The following is a 16,036-nucleotide window of genomic DNA, read 5'->3' as shown; positions in this document are numbered from 1 at the left end:
CCAGGGAAATGCTGTGTTTTGGGCAGGTAGATCAACAGGGGGGCTGGGGAGGGGTGTCTGGTGTGTAAGGTTACGGCGTTCCAGGCAGGACTGCCCTGATGGTGCTGGAAAAAAGTCCTGGGGAGTTGGATTGGTACCATGGGACAGTAGCACATCATGAGCCTGTGGAATCAGCTCCTTGTTCCTGCTGTGAGCTGCAGGACCTTAGCAACAGGAACCCAGAGAAGCTGGGACCTTGCTACCTCTACCAGTTACCACAGAGCTCGTGTGCTTCAGCCCCTTAACACATTTGTATGTGCATTTCAGGGCACAGAAAGGTGGACCAGTAAATCCAGCCTCCTTCAAGTGCTCATCTCCATCCAAGGTAAATGCTCCTGCAGAGCCGGTGGGACAGGAAAAAGCGGGAGGAGGAGGAGGAGGGGAGGCAGGCTTATGGGGGGGGGACACACAAGTGGGGTCTGCCCACCCCGGTTGGGTTAGTGCTGCCTTTTGCTCTCACCTTGCTGGACAAAGCAGTGTCCTTATCTCTCCAGTTCATAAGCTGAAGCAGGTGCAAGCTTTCCTCACGCCTTGATTTTTGGCTGCGTCCCAGGTCCCTGAGACAATGCTTTCCCTTCTTCTCACTGCAGCAGCAGAGTACAGAGCTGTTTCCTCTGTTATTCTGAGCTGACAGAGGTGAAGGGCTGTGTTCTCAGCCAGTTACTGAAGTTGGTTGGAGTTGCTAAACTGGGCTGCATTCGCAGGACCGTGTTTTTTATCCCCACTGAGTCACCCGCCCGTCCTACACTGGGCATGTTTTTGCAGACGAAGATGGTGTTTATGCTCCTTCCAAAGCAGAGAATAATCAGGGGTGTGTCTAGACCAGCCCTGGGGCTTCCTGCCATGGGGCTTTGCCCTGCTATATCTAGTTGGAGAGCAGACAGACTAAAGCAAATCCCTTCCTCAAGGCCAACTTTCTGTGCGGGGACCCCAGGCATGTGACTTGAGAAACCTTTGACATGGAGCAAAGGGCTTGAGTCCACAGGCAGCTCCTGCTCCTCTGAAGTCTCACAGTCCACCTGCAGCCTCCTGGGGGGGGAGGGGAGGGCGACACCACGAGAAAAGCCTTTTCTCATTTAGAAAGCCGAGGATCCAAATTTAGAAAGCGAAATACTAAATGTTTAAGCGGAGCCGCTTGGTGCTAGTAGAAAAATCCTCCTCTCCCCCTCACGGGGCTTTGAGAGACTCATGATCTCGCCTCCACCAGCTCTAATGCAGTTGGTGGCAGGCTGCCAGCAGCCTGGCAGCCCTGGTGCCATTGCTACACATGTGTAATTGCATTAGAGCAGCAGCAAGCCGGGAGAAAGCTTGGTATGGGTGACTTGTCACCGTGTGCGCTGTCTCAGAACCGCGCTGGCTGCGGGGACTCTGCTGGGTAGGGTAGAACCCCGCCAGCTCAAAGCCTGTTACTCAAGCTTGGCCTTTGTTCTGATTAAGAGGAGGGAAAAGAAAAAAAAGCTATTCAATACAAAAAAGCTTTGGGTGTGTTTGTGGGCATTTTACTCGGAGTGGGGTGGGAGGGAAGGGAAATGATTAAGAGGAGGGAAAAGAAAAAAAAGCTATTCAATACAAAAAAGCTTTGGGTGTGTTTGTGGGCATTTTACTCAGAGTGGGGTGGGGGGGAAGGGAGCTGTGAAACCTTTCCCCTTCTGCCCTTTTGACCTACTCTGCTCTTGCATGCCTTCTGCATCACACTGGTGGAAGACTGTTCTTGCCAGCCAAGGATCTTGAGTGCCGTTCTTGGCAGTGTTTGAGATCCTCACCACCCTTGTGAATACCAGTCCTGTGCACCTTGCAGGTTGCTGGTTGTCCAGCCTGGCCTCTGCTACCTGCTCGAACTCAAAGCATGGCTTCCCTGCAGCGTGTCCTCCTGCTGTCCCTTCCTTTCCCTGCCTGCATCGGTGTGGTTGGGGGTGATCACAAAGCCAAGCTGTGACATAGAATCATCATAGAATTGCCCAGGCCGGAAGGGACCTCCAAAGGTCATCTAGTCCGACGTCCCTGCAGTCAGCAGGGACACCCCCAACTAGACCAGGTTGCCCAGGGCCTCATCGAGCCTCACCTTGAACATCTCCAGGGATGGGGCCTCAACCACCTCCCTGGGCAACCTGTTCCAGTGCTCCACCACCCTCACAGTGAAGAACCCTCCAACCTGAACCACCTCAGCAGAAATCAGGGTCCAGCAGTGTCCCCTTCGGGTGGCGATTGACAGTAAAGTTCCTCCCTTAACCCCGTGCTTTCCCCTTCTCTTGGCAGGTCTCATCCTTGTGAACGAGCCCTACTACAACGAGGCGGGTTTTGACAGCGACCGGGGTCTCCAGGAGGGTTATGAGAACAGTCGCTGCTACAACGAGATGACACTGATCCGGGTGGTGCAGTCCATGATGCAGCTGCTGCGCAGGCCGGTGGAAGTCTTTGAGCATGAAATCCGGGAGCATTTTCGCTGCAACGGCTGGCGCCTGGTGTCCCGCATCGAGTCCTGGCTGGAGACGAACGAGCTGGTGGAGAGGAGCCACGAACAGGCCAACGGGGCAGATTCCTCCTCCCTTCTCTCTGCCTGCGGCACCCTGGCCGAGAGCCCGGGAGACAACGCGGGATCCCTGGGGGAATACGGCAGCAGCTCGGAGCAGGGGGCGGCCGCCGAGCTTTCCGACTCGGCGCTGGATGGGAAGGAGGAGCTGGACGAGTCGGAGTTCACCACCTCCACGTCCAACGTGGGTGATCTCCAACAGTACTCAGACTCGGAGAGCACGGGCCAAGCCAGGGGGTCAGACCTGGCCAGAGACCGAACGGACGAGGGGAAGGCTGCCCAGGACTCTGCCTCGCAGCCTAGCGTGAAACCAAAGAAAAGGAGAAAGAGCTACAGGAGTTTCCTTCCGGAGAAGAGCGGTTACCCTGATATCGGGTTCCCCCTCTTCCCCTTGTCCAAGGGGTTCATTAAAAGCATCCGCGGTGTCTTGCAGCAGTACCGGGCTGCCTTAGCAGGGGCCAACATCCCAGAGTGGACAGAGGACAAATAACGGGTGAGGTGAGGGACAGGCAGGTGCAGGGGAGAAGGGAAAGCAGCAAGAAAGGAAATTGGCAAACGCTGTGACCATTAAACTGGCTTCTCCTTGCAGCTTTTCTTCCTCAGCTTGGTTTGTTCCAAAGAGGGTGGCAGGCCTGATCGCGCCTCCGAGGAAAGGTTGTCTGAGCATGAATTAACTCTTTGCCCCCAGCCCTTCTTCCTTCCCCCTGTCCCCTGTACGTTGCTCCTCTTGCGAGTTTGACCCTGCAATGGTAAGATTTGAGACCTGCACAGAAGCAGTCTTGCAGCCACGTTCCCTCTGCACTTTCATCTTGGGGCACCTTTTCCACACAAGGACTCTTCCCACCCAGCGCTCCCCCCAGCAGTTTGTTCTTGGGGGGGTTGGTTCAAGCCAGGAGAAGCGATCGCTGTAGAATCTGGAAGTGAAGGGCAATGCCCTCCCAGTCTTTCATTTTTCTCTCTGTTACCATGGATTTAATGAAATCTACCCCAGCTTATACATACTTAGGCATTGGATTGTGTTCGCGTCGAAGTTGTCTACACCCTACAGAGTTGCTCTAGTCTTAGTTGTTCGCCGACAGCTACAAGGTTCTTCTGATCTTGGTAGGCAGAGCTCTGTGTTCATCCTTGTGCAGCCCTGGTGGTGCTGCAGGGTTTCCATCTAGTTCTGCTTGATCTTCTGGAAGCCATTCTAGCCATCCACACTTTTTCTCCAGAGTAAGGTGATTTTTCCCTTTCCCCATCGTGCATGCCTGTCTTCTAGAAATACATGGGATTCGGGATTCTGCCCTTCTGACTTAAGTCTCCGTGTCTTTGGTTGCCACCATCCTGGCTGTCACACAGCACTACAGCTAGTTCTGGATCTCCTCCTCTCCCGGGCAGGTGGCAGCAGGTGATCTCGGGATGTATTGTAGATCTTGCAGACGATCTGGGTGGTGAACCTGGCCTGGTTGCTGCTTCTCCATCACTTGGCCGTGATGGATGGGTATTTCGGAGCCGTTTGAGCCGGGGTCACCCAAGGGGAAGGAGCTGTGGCGTCGTGACAAGGTCCTGTTGTCCCAGCAGCAGTTTGTGCCCGTTCCTGTGCTGTTACTCAGATGCTGCTGTGGGCGGTTATCGGTTCCTTCCCTCCCCAGCCCTTTCCCGTGGTGGCCCTGGGGCCACCGTGGCCGGCGGCGTCGTGGCCCAGCACGTGCTCTCCCCAATCCCAGCCGGTGACGCTGAGCACTTTGAAGCAGTGACTCACCAGAGTCTCCTGGCCAAGGCACCTTCCCGGAGCCTCTTTTTCTGTCTGCACGCACTTAATTTCACTCGTGGAGCTGGGAGGTCGTGCTCCAGCACCACTGCGTTTGCCCGACGTTTGTAGGCATTGGAGAAGCACCCGCTTGGCATCTGTTGGAGCAGAGTCTGTCAGGGAGAGTCTGTAGGTCCTTCCAGCCAGCACAGGGAGCCAGCGGTGCCGGGCTTCCCGGGAGGAGCTGGGATGAGCAGATGGCTCTGCCAGAAGTGAGGATGGAACCAAAACTCTCCTTTGCTCTTCCTCCGTACGGCTGCGTTCCCTTCCCTTCCACCTCGGGCTGGGATCTGGTCTTTTGGTTCTGAATTGGAGAAGAGCAGGCAAATCTCAGTGTGTTTGCACAGGGCTTTCTGCTTCTTCAACCACCAGATTCCCCCACCCCTGCTATTCCCAGCTGCCTCCCAGGGATGCTCCGGAGCCGGGGACTGGCTGCCCAAAGCCCTTCTCCTGTCACCACGTGCTGCCAGGATTTTGGAGGGCACATCCCGGTGCTCTGGAGGAAGCAGAGCTCAGCTGTGAAGGAAGACCTGGCCCTGCAGAGCTCTGGGAGCACTGGGCTGTGGTGGGGAGTGGGTCTGGCAGCATCGTAGACCCCCCCCCGAGGGTGCAGGGAGATGCTTTGAGCCACAGACAGGGCAGCCGGTAACTCACGGCTGCTTTGGGGCTGTGGCTGGTGCTAAATGAATGACTGAATGAAGCCCTTGGAGCCAGGAGGGTCCCCAAAACAGAAAGGGCCGATGGGGGGCAGAGGGGTGAGGCTGTTGCTTCAGGGCAGGGGAAGGGCAGGCGGAGAGGCTTGTTCCACAAATAATTAAACCTCTTACTCACCAGCCAAAATTGCGGTTGGCGATGTACGGAGGCCAACTTCCTCCGTCCCCTGTGCTGGGTGCCCTTAGCCCCATCAGCCAGGGAGGGAGGAGGGAGGGAGCCAGCCCTTTAGGGTTTTAATGGACATCAGAGGGACGGGGGAGCTCTGGGGGTTCCCTGCTTTACTTTCCCTGCCCAATCCTTTACTCTCTTTATTCTCATCTCTGGGGGAAGGCGGTTGGCAGGGGCTGGGGAGGAGGACAAGCTGCTTTGACCCCACGAGTCCTCCCCTTCGCCCAAAACAAACAAAAAAAATCTCTTTATTTTCCTCTGATCCTAATCAAGAGCTTTTGCACAGGTTCCTGGGGCTTCCTACCGAGGAAAGGGGACGCTGCTCCCCAGCCTCCTGCCCCGGCATCGCTCGCTCTCCGTAGCTGGCTGTCCCAAACCCAAGCGTTGCACGGAGGTTTACAGATTTTCTAAAGCTTTTGATAATGTGAAGCTCCTGGGTGACGAGGTTGGTGGTGAGCACACTGCAGCTATGTAATTTTTTTGTGTATGTATGTAATATTTAAGGGTAACAAAATTTAAAAGGCTAAAACCTTAAAAAAAAAAATAATTAAAAAAACATACAAAAAAAAAAAAAAATTAAAAAAACATACAAAAAAAAAAAAAAATTAAAAAAACATACAAAAAAAAAAAAAAATTAAAAAAACATACAAAAAAAAAAAAAAGCCAAAGCATGATGCATATTGTTAGCCTTAAAACTGGCTACACGACTGTGTGATGTACAAATGAGAGCAGCCTGTAACTGTTTTAAGTGCTGGGGTTGGGGAAGAAGCATTACGAAATCAGTTTGTAGCCTTGATTCTGTACAGTATTTAATGAGAAAAAAAAAAAAGAGGAAAAAAAACATAAAAAAAAAAAAGACCTGACTATTGAGGCCATGCTTAGAGGTGTGTCGTTCACGTGCAGATGTGGATGCTTGGTTGCTTACGATATATGTATAAAGTGCTGTGTGACCATTAAAACTTTTTTTACCTGCAGAATTTTTTTGTTTTGTTTTGTTTTGTTTGGCTAACCAAGGTGTAATAAAGGAGGGAAGATGACTTGCCATTAAATTTTGCCTCTGTGAGTAGTTCTGACTGTTGCCTCTTCCTTTTTTTTTGTTTTTCTTTGTTTGTTCCCTGTCCCTGCTGCCGCGCCTGGCGCTGGCCGCGTCCCCGACGGGCATCCCTGTGCCAGGGGCCAGCCTGGACCGGGTCCTGCTGGCCACTGCCAGTCCGGAGGGAGCCAGGCGGATCTGGCAGCGAGGGGCTGCCCCCGGGGGCTCCCTATAAACCCCAATTCATGGACATCTGTCAGGCTCTCTTTTTAATTTTCCCTGGTGCGTGTGGGCTGCCCTGCCCGGCGTGTGCCACGGCTCCGCTGGCTGCTGCCCGGCTGGATGAGGGCATGGAATGGCATCCAGGGATGGCTCCTGCTGCTTCCCTGGCCCCGGAGCAGGTGAGTGTGTGCTGAGATGTGTCAGTCCTGCAAATACAGCCCTGACCAGGCTCCTCTCCAAGCTGCTCAGGAGGGATCCCTGTCCTTCCCAAGGGATTCCTGCACCTCCTGGGTGCTGGTGGGTGAGTTAAACCCTCTTTCACAGAAAGGGTGGTCGGGTGGTGGAATAGGCTGCCCAGAAAGATGGTTGAGTCACCATCCTTGGATGTAGTTAAGAGTAGTTTAGATGTGGTGTTGGGGGATATGGTGTAGAGGAGAACTTTTAGAGTAGGGGAGATGGTTGGACTCAATGATCCTGAGGGTTCTTTTCCAACCTGGATGGTTCTATGATGTTTGTCCCCATCTGAATGGTTCTATGATTCTATTCTATGATGTTTGTCCCCGTGGGCTTTGCTGGAGATGGAATCATTTAGGTTGGAAAAGACCCTTAAGATCAAGTCCAACCTTAAACCTGCCACGTCCACCACTAAACCGTGTCCCTGGGTGGTCCTGCTGGTGAGGAAAGGGAGGGGGGACATCATGTATCCAGGGGTCCTGCTCGTCGCTTGGTTTTGGAGCTCAAACACCAGCTTCTCTTCAACACCCTTTTCCTGGTAACTTCAGCACAGGCATTTTCTTAGCACGAGAATAATGGAGATGATTGAACTCTTCTCTTGGAAAATGAGGTAAGATTTTTCTGCATTGAGTAACGTTAACGATGCCTGGGTTCCTCGGGGTCATCCCTATGGAGGTGGCTGAAAGCGTGGGCCTGGAGCCGCAAGGGAGCAGCTCATTCCTTAACCCCTCCTGTTGGTGTTTGTCCTCCTTGTTGAAAACCAGCACGAATCTGTCTCTCGAGGGGTGTGTGACCCCTGTGGCCACCTCCCTGGGGTGCCAGGAGCGAGGGGCTCCCCGGGGGGAACTGGGGGTTCCCTGGGAGAGCTGAGGGCTGACAGATTTTGGAATCAAACCCTGGGAAAGAGGAGGGCAAGGGAGATTCCAACCAACCTGCTTGTGGTGAACAATAGAGCTGTCCCCAGGAGAGGTCTGGGGGAGACTAGGGACCCCCAAAACCTCTGATCTATTGACCCCCCCACGCCCTGGGCTCTCCCCACAGCCTCCCCCAGCAGAGACAGCCCTTCCACAGAGTCAGAGAAGTTCAGCAGAGCATCGCCCGGTCCCTTTTTACACCTGGCCCCATGCCATGGGGCTGGAGGTGGGGGGGAATTATTTTTGAGGTGGTTCCCAGCTGCTCTGCTGGCCCAGGAACAGGAGCTCGGCTCCCCGCGAGGCAGTGGGGGTGTTGGGGGGGGGAACAATCGTGCTCTTCTTTCCCAGCTCCGGGATTCCGGGATCCTAATTGCATAGTTTGCAGATGAATAAATGCAAACAGCCACCACTGTTTGCTCTTCTACTTTGTACTCCAGCGCCGTAAATGAGGTTTAATTACTGCCATTTTATGCCAAACAGGCTGAGCAATGTTGTGTCCCCCCCTCCCCGGGCAGGGACCTGTTGCAGGGCTCCAGCTGGCCCCGAGCTGCTTGGGAGAAGGGACGTGTGAGCTCCCCAATCCTGGTGGAAAGCCAAAACCCCCCCTTGAACCTCTTCTGTGCCCCCTTCCCTTGCTCATGGGCGCTGAACCTTCCCTGAGATGTCCCAAAGCATCAGGGCCAGTGATGCTGAGCCCTTGGATTGGGGCGCTGGGTGAGGAGGCACCAGCCCACCCCAAAAAAAGGGTGTCAGGGGCAGCCATGCCCCATGTCCTGCCTCCGGGGCACCTTCTCTGTGGCTGTGGCTCCCTGCTGGTCCTGGCCCCGGGGTGACGGTGGCCTGGCAGCATGGGGAGGCTGCTGGGGAGCGAGGGGTGGTGGTCCTGAGCTAAACCCATACTGACTGGGTTGTGTGTGAGCCCAGCCTGGGGTGACAGCACTGACAGTGCCCTGAGCTCTGATTTAAAACCCCTGTGCTGGGGAAGGTTGTATTTTTTTGCAAACGCTAGATATTTATTGCATTTCTCACAAGAATAAACTCTGCTTCTAGAGGAAGCTTTGGGTAGAAACATTCTTAAAAAAAAAAAGTTGGTTTCTCATATTAGGTATCTTGGTCCTGGCCATCCCTGGGGGTGGGAGGTGAGGGAGGGGGGTGGCACTGGCTCTGTGGAGGGGACCTGAGCGGTGGGTGCCACCCTGTGCGTCCGAGCCGGGGAGGGGACGGGGCTGTGCCGGCGCAGCCCCCCGGGGACTGGGACCTCGTACCGGGATAAAAGACTCTGGCGCAGAGTACCTGATGGGGGCTCCTGGCTCATTTCTGGGACAGCCCTGGTGGGGCCATCCCAAGGTTGGGGGGGTAAAGCTAAGCGTGGGGGAGAGGGGACGAGCACCCGCAACCCCCAAGAGCTATTGCTATGGGAGGAAGAAGAGGTTCCTGAGTGGGAGGAAGAGGGTGCCGGTGGCTCAGGAGCCGCTGAGGACGCGGCAGAGGCGGCCGTGGATCTGGCCCTGCACGGCCTCGCAGGGCAGCGCCTCCCCGTCCACCGTCATGATGCCCGTGGCCACCCGTGGCTCCAGGCGGAAGGCCCGGACGGGGACGTAGCGCAGGTGGGGACAGTTCAAGTCCAGGTGGGTGCCCCTGGCCATGGCCAGGAAGAGCTTCAGCAGCGCCACGCGGCTGATGCCCGCCTTCAGGTAGAAGAGATGGATGCAGCCGTCGTGCAGCCGGGCGGCGGGTGCCATCAGCAGGTTGGTGCCCAGGTGGGACTGGTAGATGGCGTAGACGGTGACAAACTCCTCCTCAGGGACCACCGTCCAGTGTGCTGGCACTGGCTGAGAGAGGGGCACCAGCAGGGAGTCGGCGGGCAGAGCCCCGGCTGCCCCCGCCCCCGCCGGTGGCAGGAGGTGGCCAGCCTGGCCGTTGGTGACGGGCACGGGGGGGTCCCTGGGTAAGGGGACGGGGCTGTGCCGGCGCAGCCCCCCGGGGACTGGGACCTCGTACCGGGATAAAAGACTCTGGCGCAGAGTACCTGATGGGGGCTCCTGGCTCATTTCTGGGACAGCCCTGGTGGGGCCATCCCAAGGTTGGGGGGGTAAAGCTAAGCGTGGGGGAGAGGGGACGAGCACCCGCAACCCCCAAGAGCTATTGCTATGGGAGGAAGAAGAGGTTCCTGAGTGGGAGGAAGAGGGTGCCGGTGGCTCAGGAGCCGCTGAGGACGCGGCAGAGGCGGCCGTGGATCTGGCCCTGCACAGCCTCGCAGGGCAGCGCCTCCCCGTCCACCGTCATGATGCCCGTGGCCACCCGTGGCTCCAGGCGGAAGGCCCGGACGGGGACGTAGCGCAGGTGGGGACAGTTCAAGTCCAGGTGGGTGCCCCTGGCCATGGCCAGGAAGAGCTTCAGCAGCGCCACGCGGCTGATGCCCGCCTTCAGGTAGAAGAGATGGATGCAGCCGTCGTGCAGCCGGGCGGCGGGTGCCATCAGCAGGTTGGTGCCCAGGTGGGACTGGTAGATGGCGTAGACGGTGACAAACTCCTCCTCAGGGACCACCGTCCAGTGTGCTGGCACTGGCTGAGAGAGGGGCACCAGCAGGGAGTCGGCGGGCAGAGCCCCAGCTGCCTCCGTCCCCGCCGGTGGCAGGACATGGCCGGCCTGGCCATTGGTGACGGGCACGGGGGGGTCCCTGGGGGGCGAGGGGGTGCCCTGCTCGGGGTCGACGGGCAGGTAGGAGAGGCGGCCCTGGTAGACCCGCAGCTTGGCCAGGCACTGGAGGGTGCCCAGGGTGAAGCGGGCATTGCCCAGCCGCCGGTACTTCTCGCTGTCGATGTCCACGTCCGAGATGAAGCCCCAGCCGAAGCCCAGGAAGGAGAAGAGGCGTTTGCCCGAGGCCGTGCTCAGCGAGACCAGGTCCATCTGCGTGTGCAGCCCCTTGCACAGGATGAAGGCGCAGTTCGTCAGCAGCTTCTTCTTGGCGACGTGATCGTTGCTGCGCGGGATGGATGAAGGGTGAGTTTGAGCTGGACCCAGCCTCATCTCCTGTCCCACCATCTACGTGTGACCCTCATCCCTATGTCATGGTTGGGATACGTCCCAGTTGGGTGATGGCATCCCTCAGGGAGAGGTTTTGCTGGGGGTGGGAGAGAGAAACCAGTTCCAAAGAGAGGGAACCAAGTTGGGGCTGCTGGGCCAGGGCAGTGCTGGTCCCCCATCGTGTGGGGGTGGCTCCTTTGGGGTAAAACTCTGCCAGACTCAAAGCCTGAAGAATAGAAAGGCTGTGGGGGGAGCTGGGGGCACGGGGATGCAACCTGGTACCGTGGGGAGGTGAGGACCCAGGTGGGCACCCCTGTGATGGGCATCCCAGCACCGTGTCCCGGGGCTGGAGCCCTTCACAGCCTTTTCCCTCCCTCCCCCCCCCAGCAGTGGGTGCCCCCCCGGGGCTCACCCCGCGTAGTGGTTGATGGAGGCAGCCAGGGCGTTCCCAGAGCCCCCCGGCAGGATGCACAGCGGCTTCTTCATGGTGTCCTCCCAGTCCGGCCGCTCCATCAGCCCGTTCACCACCTGCAGGGACGGAGGGAGCTGGTGGTACCCGGGGCCGTGCAAGGACCCCAGTGCCCCCACGCAGGTTGGGGGGAGCAGAGCCTGTGGTGCCCCCATCCCGGGCAGCACCAAGGCCATGGTTGCCCCACTTTGCCCAGGCTGGGTGCCATCTCTCCTTTGCCATTCCCTTCGTGTTTCAGCGCTTGGCTCCTGCCCCAGGCATCCCTCTCCTCCCAGCTCTGTGCCCACCCCCGGGGGGGAGGTGCCCCTCTCACCTCATACAGCAGCCCATCCCCGGCCATGACCACCAGCGTGTCCCACTGCGACAGGTCCTCATCCCGTACCTTCTCGTGAGCGTGGTGGGGTCTCTCTGTGGGGGGAAGCAGAGATTCGAGCATCACCCTTGCCCTGCCTGCTGCCACCCCCCCCAAAAAGAGTGACCCCAGCCCTGCTGTCCCTCTGAGGGTCCCAGGTGGGGTGTGGGCAGTGAGGCAGTCACCCCCTCTGAGTGCAACCACGTCCCTTGGACCCTTTGTGACAGCCCACCCACCATGTTCTCCAAACCAGCCCCGCAGGAGCCGGAGCCGTGGTGATGCGGGGGGTACCAGACCCTTGGAGGAGCCCATCCCGGTGGCAGTACCCAGGTAGGACCCTTGGGAAGGGAGGAGGAGGAGGTGAGGGAGGTGCTTGAGGACTCACCGGTGATGAAGACGGTGGTGGCGATGTCGGCCTCGGCCAGCATGGGCTGCACCACCGCCTGGAAGTCCTCCAGCGCGCGGCCGGCACCGCTCTGGGGGTTCAGCAGCACCAGCGCCCGGCAGGGCCGGGGCAGCACCCCATAGCTGTCACCTGGGCAGGGGGGGAGAGCTGGGATCAGGGTGGGGAAGGAAGGGAAGCTGCCCCCCATTCCCAGGAGCTCCCCGAGCCGCATCCCTGCCCACCCGATGGGGAGGTGAGGAGGGAGAGAAGGTCCCGGAGGCAGGGATGGGGACACACGGGGTGCTGCAAGGACCCATCTGGAGCTCTCCTGCAACCAGCAGAGATGTTTTACACCCCAACTCGAGTCCCGCAGCCACCTAGTGATGCTGGAGCAGCGATGGGGGGCTCTGCATCCCCGAACATCCCCACAGGGTGCTGCCGCTGCACTTTAGGACACACCGAGGAAAAAAAGGTGGAAGCAAAGGGGAGGTTTGAAACCCAACCTCCCCAGGGCCATCTGGTCCCAACCACCCTCAGCCATGAGTTTTCTTTCCCTGCTGAACCCCCCCAGCTCACGGCACGGCTCAGCCCCACCCCAACACACAGTGAGCCAAGGACAGACCCCCCCCCTTGTATGGGGACAAGGGCCAGGGGGGCTCAAGATCTCACTTCCCCACGTCCACCCCAGATGGAGCGGGGCCAGGACGGACACCTGCGCTGACAGACGGACGCTTCTGCTTCCCCTGCTCCCCAAGGTGTTCAGGTTTCACACTTGAGGGCCCTGGTTGAGCTGTAATTACAAACTCAGCAGGGGTCTGCATCCCTCTGCCCGAGCCCCCAGCCCTGCGGTCCCCGGGCAGGGGGATGGGGTAAGACCCAGCTGCAGCTGCCCTGTGAGGGAGGCACAGGGAGGAGGAGTGACACGACGGCACCCGGGGGAGCTGGTGGCACCCTGCTTGAGGGGCAGGACCCCTGGGTGCTGCTTGGGCACCCCTGGCCCCAAAATGAGCTGGGCACTGTGCCTCATCAAGCTTCCACGGGGCCTCTGGAACGCCCCAGCCCTGCAGGGTGAAGGCAGTTCTGGGGGGCAGGGGGTGTCCCCACCAGCTCTGGGCCCCTAACCCACAATCTGGCCCCTGGTGTGGAGCAGGTCCAGCCTGGGCGTGTGAGCTCCATGGGACAGCGTGGGGGCTGCGTTTGCTGACTCAGCAGAAAGAGCTGCTCCGTCAGGAGCTGAGTCACCAAAGAATCCTTCCATTCCCGGCAGTGCCCCGGGCTGGGAATCCCCCCTCAAACCCGGGGCGGGGGGGCTGAGCCAGCTGCCTGCCCCCCACCTTGTCCACACACTTGGATTCCAGCTGTTTCTACAGCTCAGCCCCCTCCCGCCGCCCACACTGGGGATGGAGGAGAGGAGAGAGGAGCTCGGGGTGATGGAGGAGCCTAAGGATGCCATCTCCCCGGGGTGACACCTGGCGTCACACCCCTCAGGGCCACGTCGGGGCTTCCCCGACGGTTGGCAGAGCTCCACGAGCTGCCCTGTGGGGAGAACATGCCTGGAGCATCCCGTCTCCATGCCCGTCCCAGCCCTGGGAGCACACCGAGCCCTGCTGATTTTGGCACCATCAGGTTGGATTTCTGCCCCTGGGCATGACCCGGGGAGGCTGTCACCCTGCAGGACACCTCCTTGTCCCCCTGCTTGGGATTTGCCACCGAGTCCCTGACAAAGGTCTGCCCGTGAGGCAGGGCTGAGCCCAGGGCTGGGCAGTGGCTCTGGGCTGGCTCGATGCCACTCACACTGGGGGAAGTGGCCGGCTGCCCCCCCCCCCCCCCCCCAGCCCCTTATCAGTGGGTGCCAGATGCAAGGGGACCAGCTGCCCTTGGGGACGGTGGTGGAGCACGGACAGAGGAGGCCACTCCAGTTTGGGCTGGGGATAAGGGGCAGGAACCCTGGGGCTGGTCCCACTCCCTCCCCACCGGAGCCTTCCCCGGTCACTAAAATCCCCTTTTTGGGACAAACACAGCCCAGCCCCCGGGCAGGGGGGGTTCATGCTCAACTGGAGCTACTGGAGGCAAGCGATGGGGGGGCTTTTCTCTCTCTCCCCCCACACCCCGGAGGGTGCACGGTGAGAGCACGAGGCACTTAGAGCCTCTAAATACAGTTTTTAAACACACTAAAGTTTCTTATCAGCCACACGGTTTCTGACACACATGGAGCCCCAGTGGGGTCTCACCCGAAACTCCTGCCGGGACCCACAGCTGCCCCATGGCCCCCGCTGGGCAGTGGGGTACAGCCAGGACCCCAAGGACCCCCCTCCTTGGCCGGAGGGGGGAAAAGGCAAACCCTGCTCAGGGCACCGAGGGGAGCCCCGACTCCATCCCCAGGGACAGACTGTGGGTACCAGTGCATGAAGAGGGATGGGGACGTGATCCCAGTGACACCAGCAGCGCTGGGCTGGCCCCAGGCTCCCGTGGTGCTGGTTTGGAGCCCAGCAGCAGCGATGCTCAGGCTGGGGGGGGGGACAGGGAAGGGGGGACACAGATTTCAGCAGCATCCCTTCTCCCTTGCGCAACCCCGGCCGGCCCCTGGCATCTCGGCGAGGCTCGGCCACTTCCCGGCACAGCGCGGCTGCTTCCAGCCTCCCGCAGAGCAGACACTGAGTCAGCAGGAGGAAGGGGCTCCAGCTGCTGCCACTGCACAAAACTGCTGTGTGTGTCCCCCCACACACACCACTATGGGGACACGTGTCCCAGCCGTGCTCACGTGGGACCAGCAGCGCGGGGCTGGCCCCAGGCTCCCGTGGTGCTGGTTTGGAGCCCAGCAGCAGAGATGCTCAGGCTGGGGGGGGACAGGGAGGGGGACACAGATTTCAGCAGCATCCCTTCTCCCTTGCGCAACCCCGGCCGGCCCCTGGCATCTCGGCGAGGCTCGGCCACTTCCCGGCACAGCGCGGCTGCTTCCAGCCTCCCGCAGAGCAGACACTGAGTCAGCAGGAGGAAGGGGCTCCAGCTGCTGCCACTGCACAAAACTGCTGTGTGTCCCCCCACACACACCACTATGGGGACACGTGTCCCAGCCGTGCTCACGTGGGGACCACGCTCCGCCACCAGCAGCTCCATCGTGTCCCCACACCCAGCCGTGCTCACGTGGGGACCACGCTCCACCACCAGCAGCTCCATCGCGTCCCCACATCTTTGGGGGAAACTCACCGGGTGTAAGGGGGGGGGGACACAAGGCTGGGATGGATCAGGATGGGCTCGCTGCGTCCCCTCTCCACAGAATGTCACCTCCTCCCTATGGTGAGGGGATGAGGTCCCCAAAATGGGGGCTGGCAGCAGGGCTGTCCCCCCACACACACCACTATGGGGACACGTGTCCCAGCCGTGCTCACGTGGGGACCACGCTCCGCCACCAGCAGCTCCATCGTGTCCCCACATCTTTGGGGGAAACTCTCCGGGTGTAAGGGGGGGGGGCAAGGCTGGGATGGACCAGGATGGGCTCTCTGTGTCCCCTCTCCACAGAATGTCACCTCCTCCCTATGGTGAGGGGATGAGGTCCCCAAAATGGGGGCTGGCAGCAGGGCTGGCTGCCGACACACCGCCCCGGCTGTCGCTGGTGGCTCGGTGGCAGTTTCCTACCACAACTAGGGGCTGGATTTCCCCCCATCAGGACACGAGCCCAGCGGTGGTTTTTGCTCCATCCCAGCCAGCTGCAGGGTGGGACACTTCCCTGCACGCTGAGGACACCCCAGCTTTGGGGTCACCCACTGCTGAGAGACTTATTTTTTCCCCTCGGGGTGCTGCAGGGTGGGACACTTCCCTGCACGCTGAGGACACCCCAGCTTTGGGGTCACCCGCTGCTGAGAGACTTATTTTTTCCCCTCGGGTGAAATAACGAGGGGAATTTCCCCCCCTGTCCGTCCCCCCCCCAGCAGCTCTCCCCAGGGCTTTTATCCCAGAGGATGCTGGAGCTGAGATGACACCGGGACGGGGTGGCCGGTGGCTCCCCGGTCCCCTCCCGGCAGGGATGGGGTGACAGGATTGCTCTGCACGGACTCACACACAGCTGGGCCTTATCTGTCCCACACACACCACGATGGTGGCACGTGAGGGTGCGTGCGAGCCCAGGGTGGGGCGAGAGCATTTTTAGCTCCGTCCTA

At 59.4% G+C, this 16,036-nt stretch overlaps 2 protein-coding genes across 3 annotated transcripts in view; one reads left to right on the top strand and one right to left on the bottom strand.

Moving 5' to 3' along the window:
• The window catches only part of UBE2O (ubiquitin conjugating enzyme E2O), a 79,687-nt gene extending 73,886 nt beyond the window's left edge, over nucleotides 1-5,801 (top strand). For both annotated transcript variants that reach the window (XM_014952892.1, XM_014952888.1), the window contains exons 17-18: nucleotides 307-364; nucleotides 2,296-5,801. In XM_014952892.1, coding sequence (XP_014808378.1) covers nucleotides 307-364; nucleotides 2,296-3,059 — 822 coding nt within the window. In that variant the 3' untranslated portion in view covers nucleotides 3,060-5,801. The remainder of the gene's footprint in view (nucleotides 1-306; nucleotides 365-2,295) is intronic.
• A 2,370-nt stretch (nucleotides 5,802-8,171) lies between these two features.
• Nucleotides 8,172-12,150, bottom strand: SPHK1 (sphingosine kinase 1). Its single transcript, XM_014949332.1, has 5 exons — nucleotides 11,880-12,150; nucleotides 11,456-11,550; nucleotides 11,086-11,201; nucleotides 10,333-10,629; nucleotides 8,172-9,596 (listed from the first exon to the last, which is right to left on the bottom strand). The coding sequence occupies exons 1-5, from the start codon at nucleotides 12,109-12,111 to the stop codon at nucleotides 9,110-9,112; spliced, it is 1,227 nt and encodes a 408-aa protein (XP_014804818.1). The 5' UTR covers nucleotides 12,112-12,150; the 3' UTR covers nucleotides 8,172-9,109.
• Nucleotides 12,151-16,036: the final 3,886 nt, after the last annotated feature.

Source organism: Calidris pugnax, unplaced genomic scaffold (genome assembly GCF_001431845.1).
Source record: "Calidris pugnax isolate Ruff unplaced genomic scaffold, ASM143184v1 scaffold9, whole genome shotgun sequence".
Lineage (NCBI taxonomy): Eukaryota > Metazoa > Chordata > Aves > Charadriiformes > Scolopacidae > Calidris > Calidris pugnax.
This window is presented reverse-complemented; position numbering and strand designations above follow the sequence as displayed.

Excerpts from the sequence above, each read along its gene's own strand:
- SPHK1 (XM_014949332.1), bottom strand. The coding sequence starts at position 12,111 with ATGCGGCTCGGGGAGCTCCTGGGAATGGGGGGCAGCTTCCCTTCCTTC. Across the intron at positions 11,202-11,455 it reads GGGATGGGCTGCTGTATGAG|GTGGTGAACGGGCTGATGGA; the intron begins GTGAGAGGGGCA and ends CCGTCCCTGCAG. Across the intron at positions 10,630-11,085 it reads TCCATCAACCACTACGCGGG|CAACGATCACGTCGCCAAGA; the intron begins GTGAGCCCCGGG and ends CATCCCGCGCAG.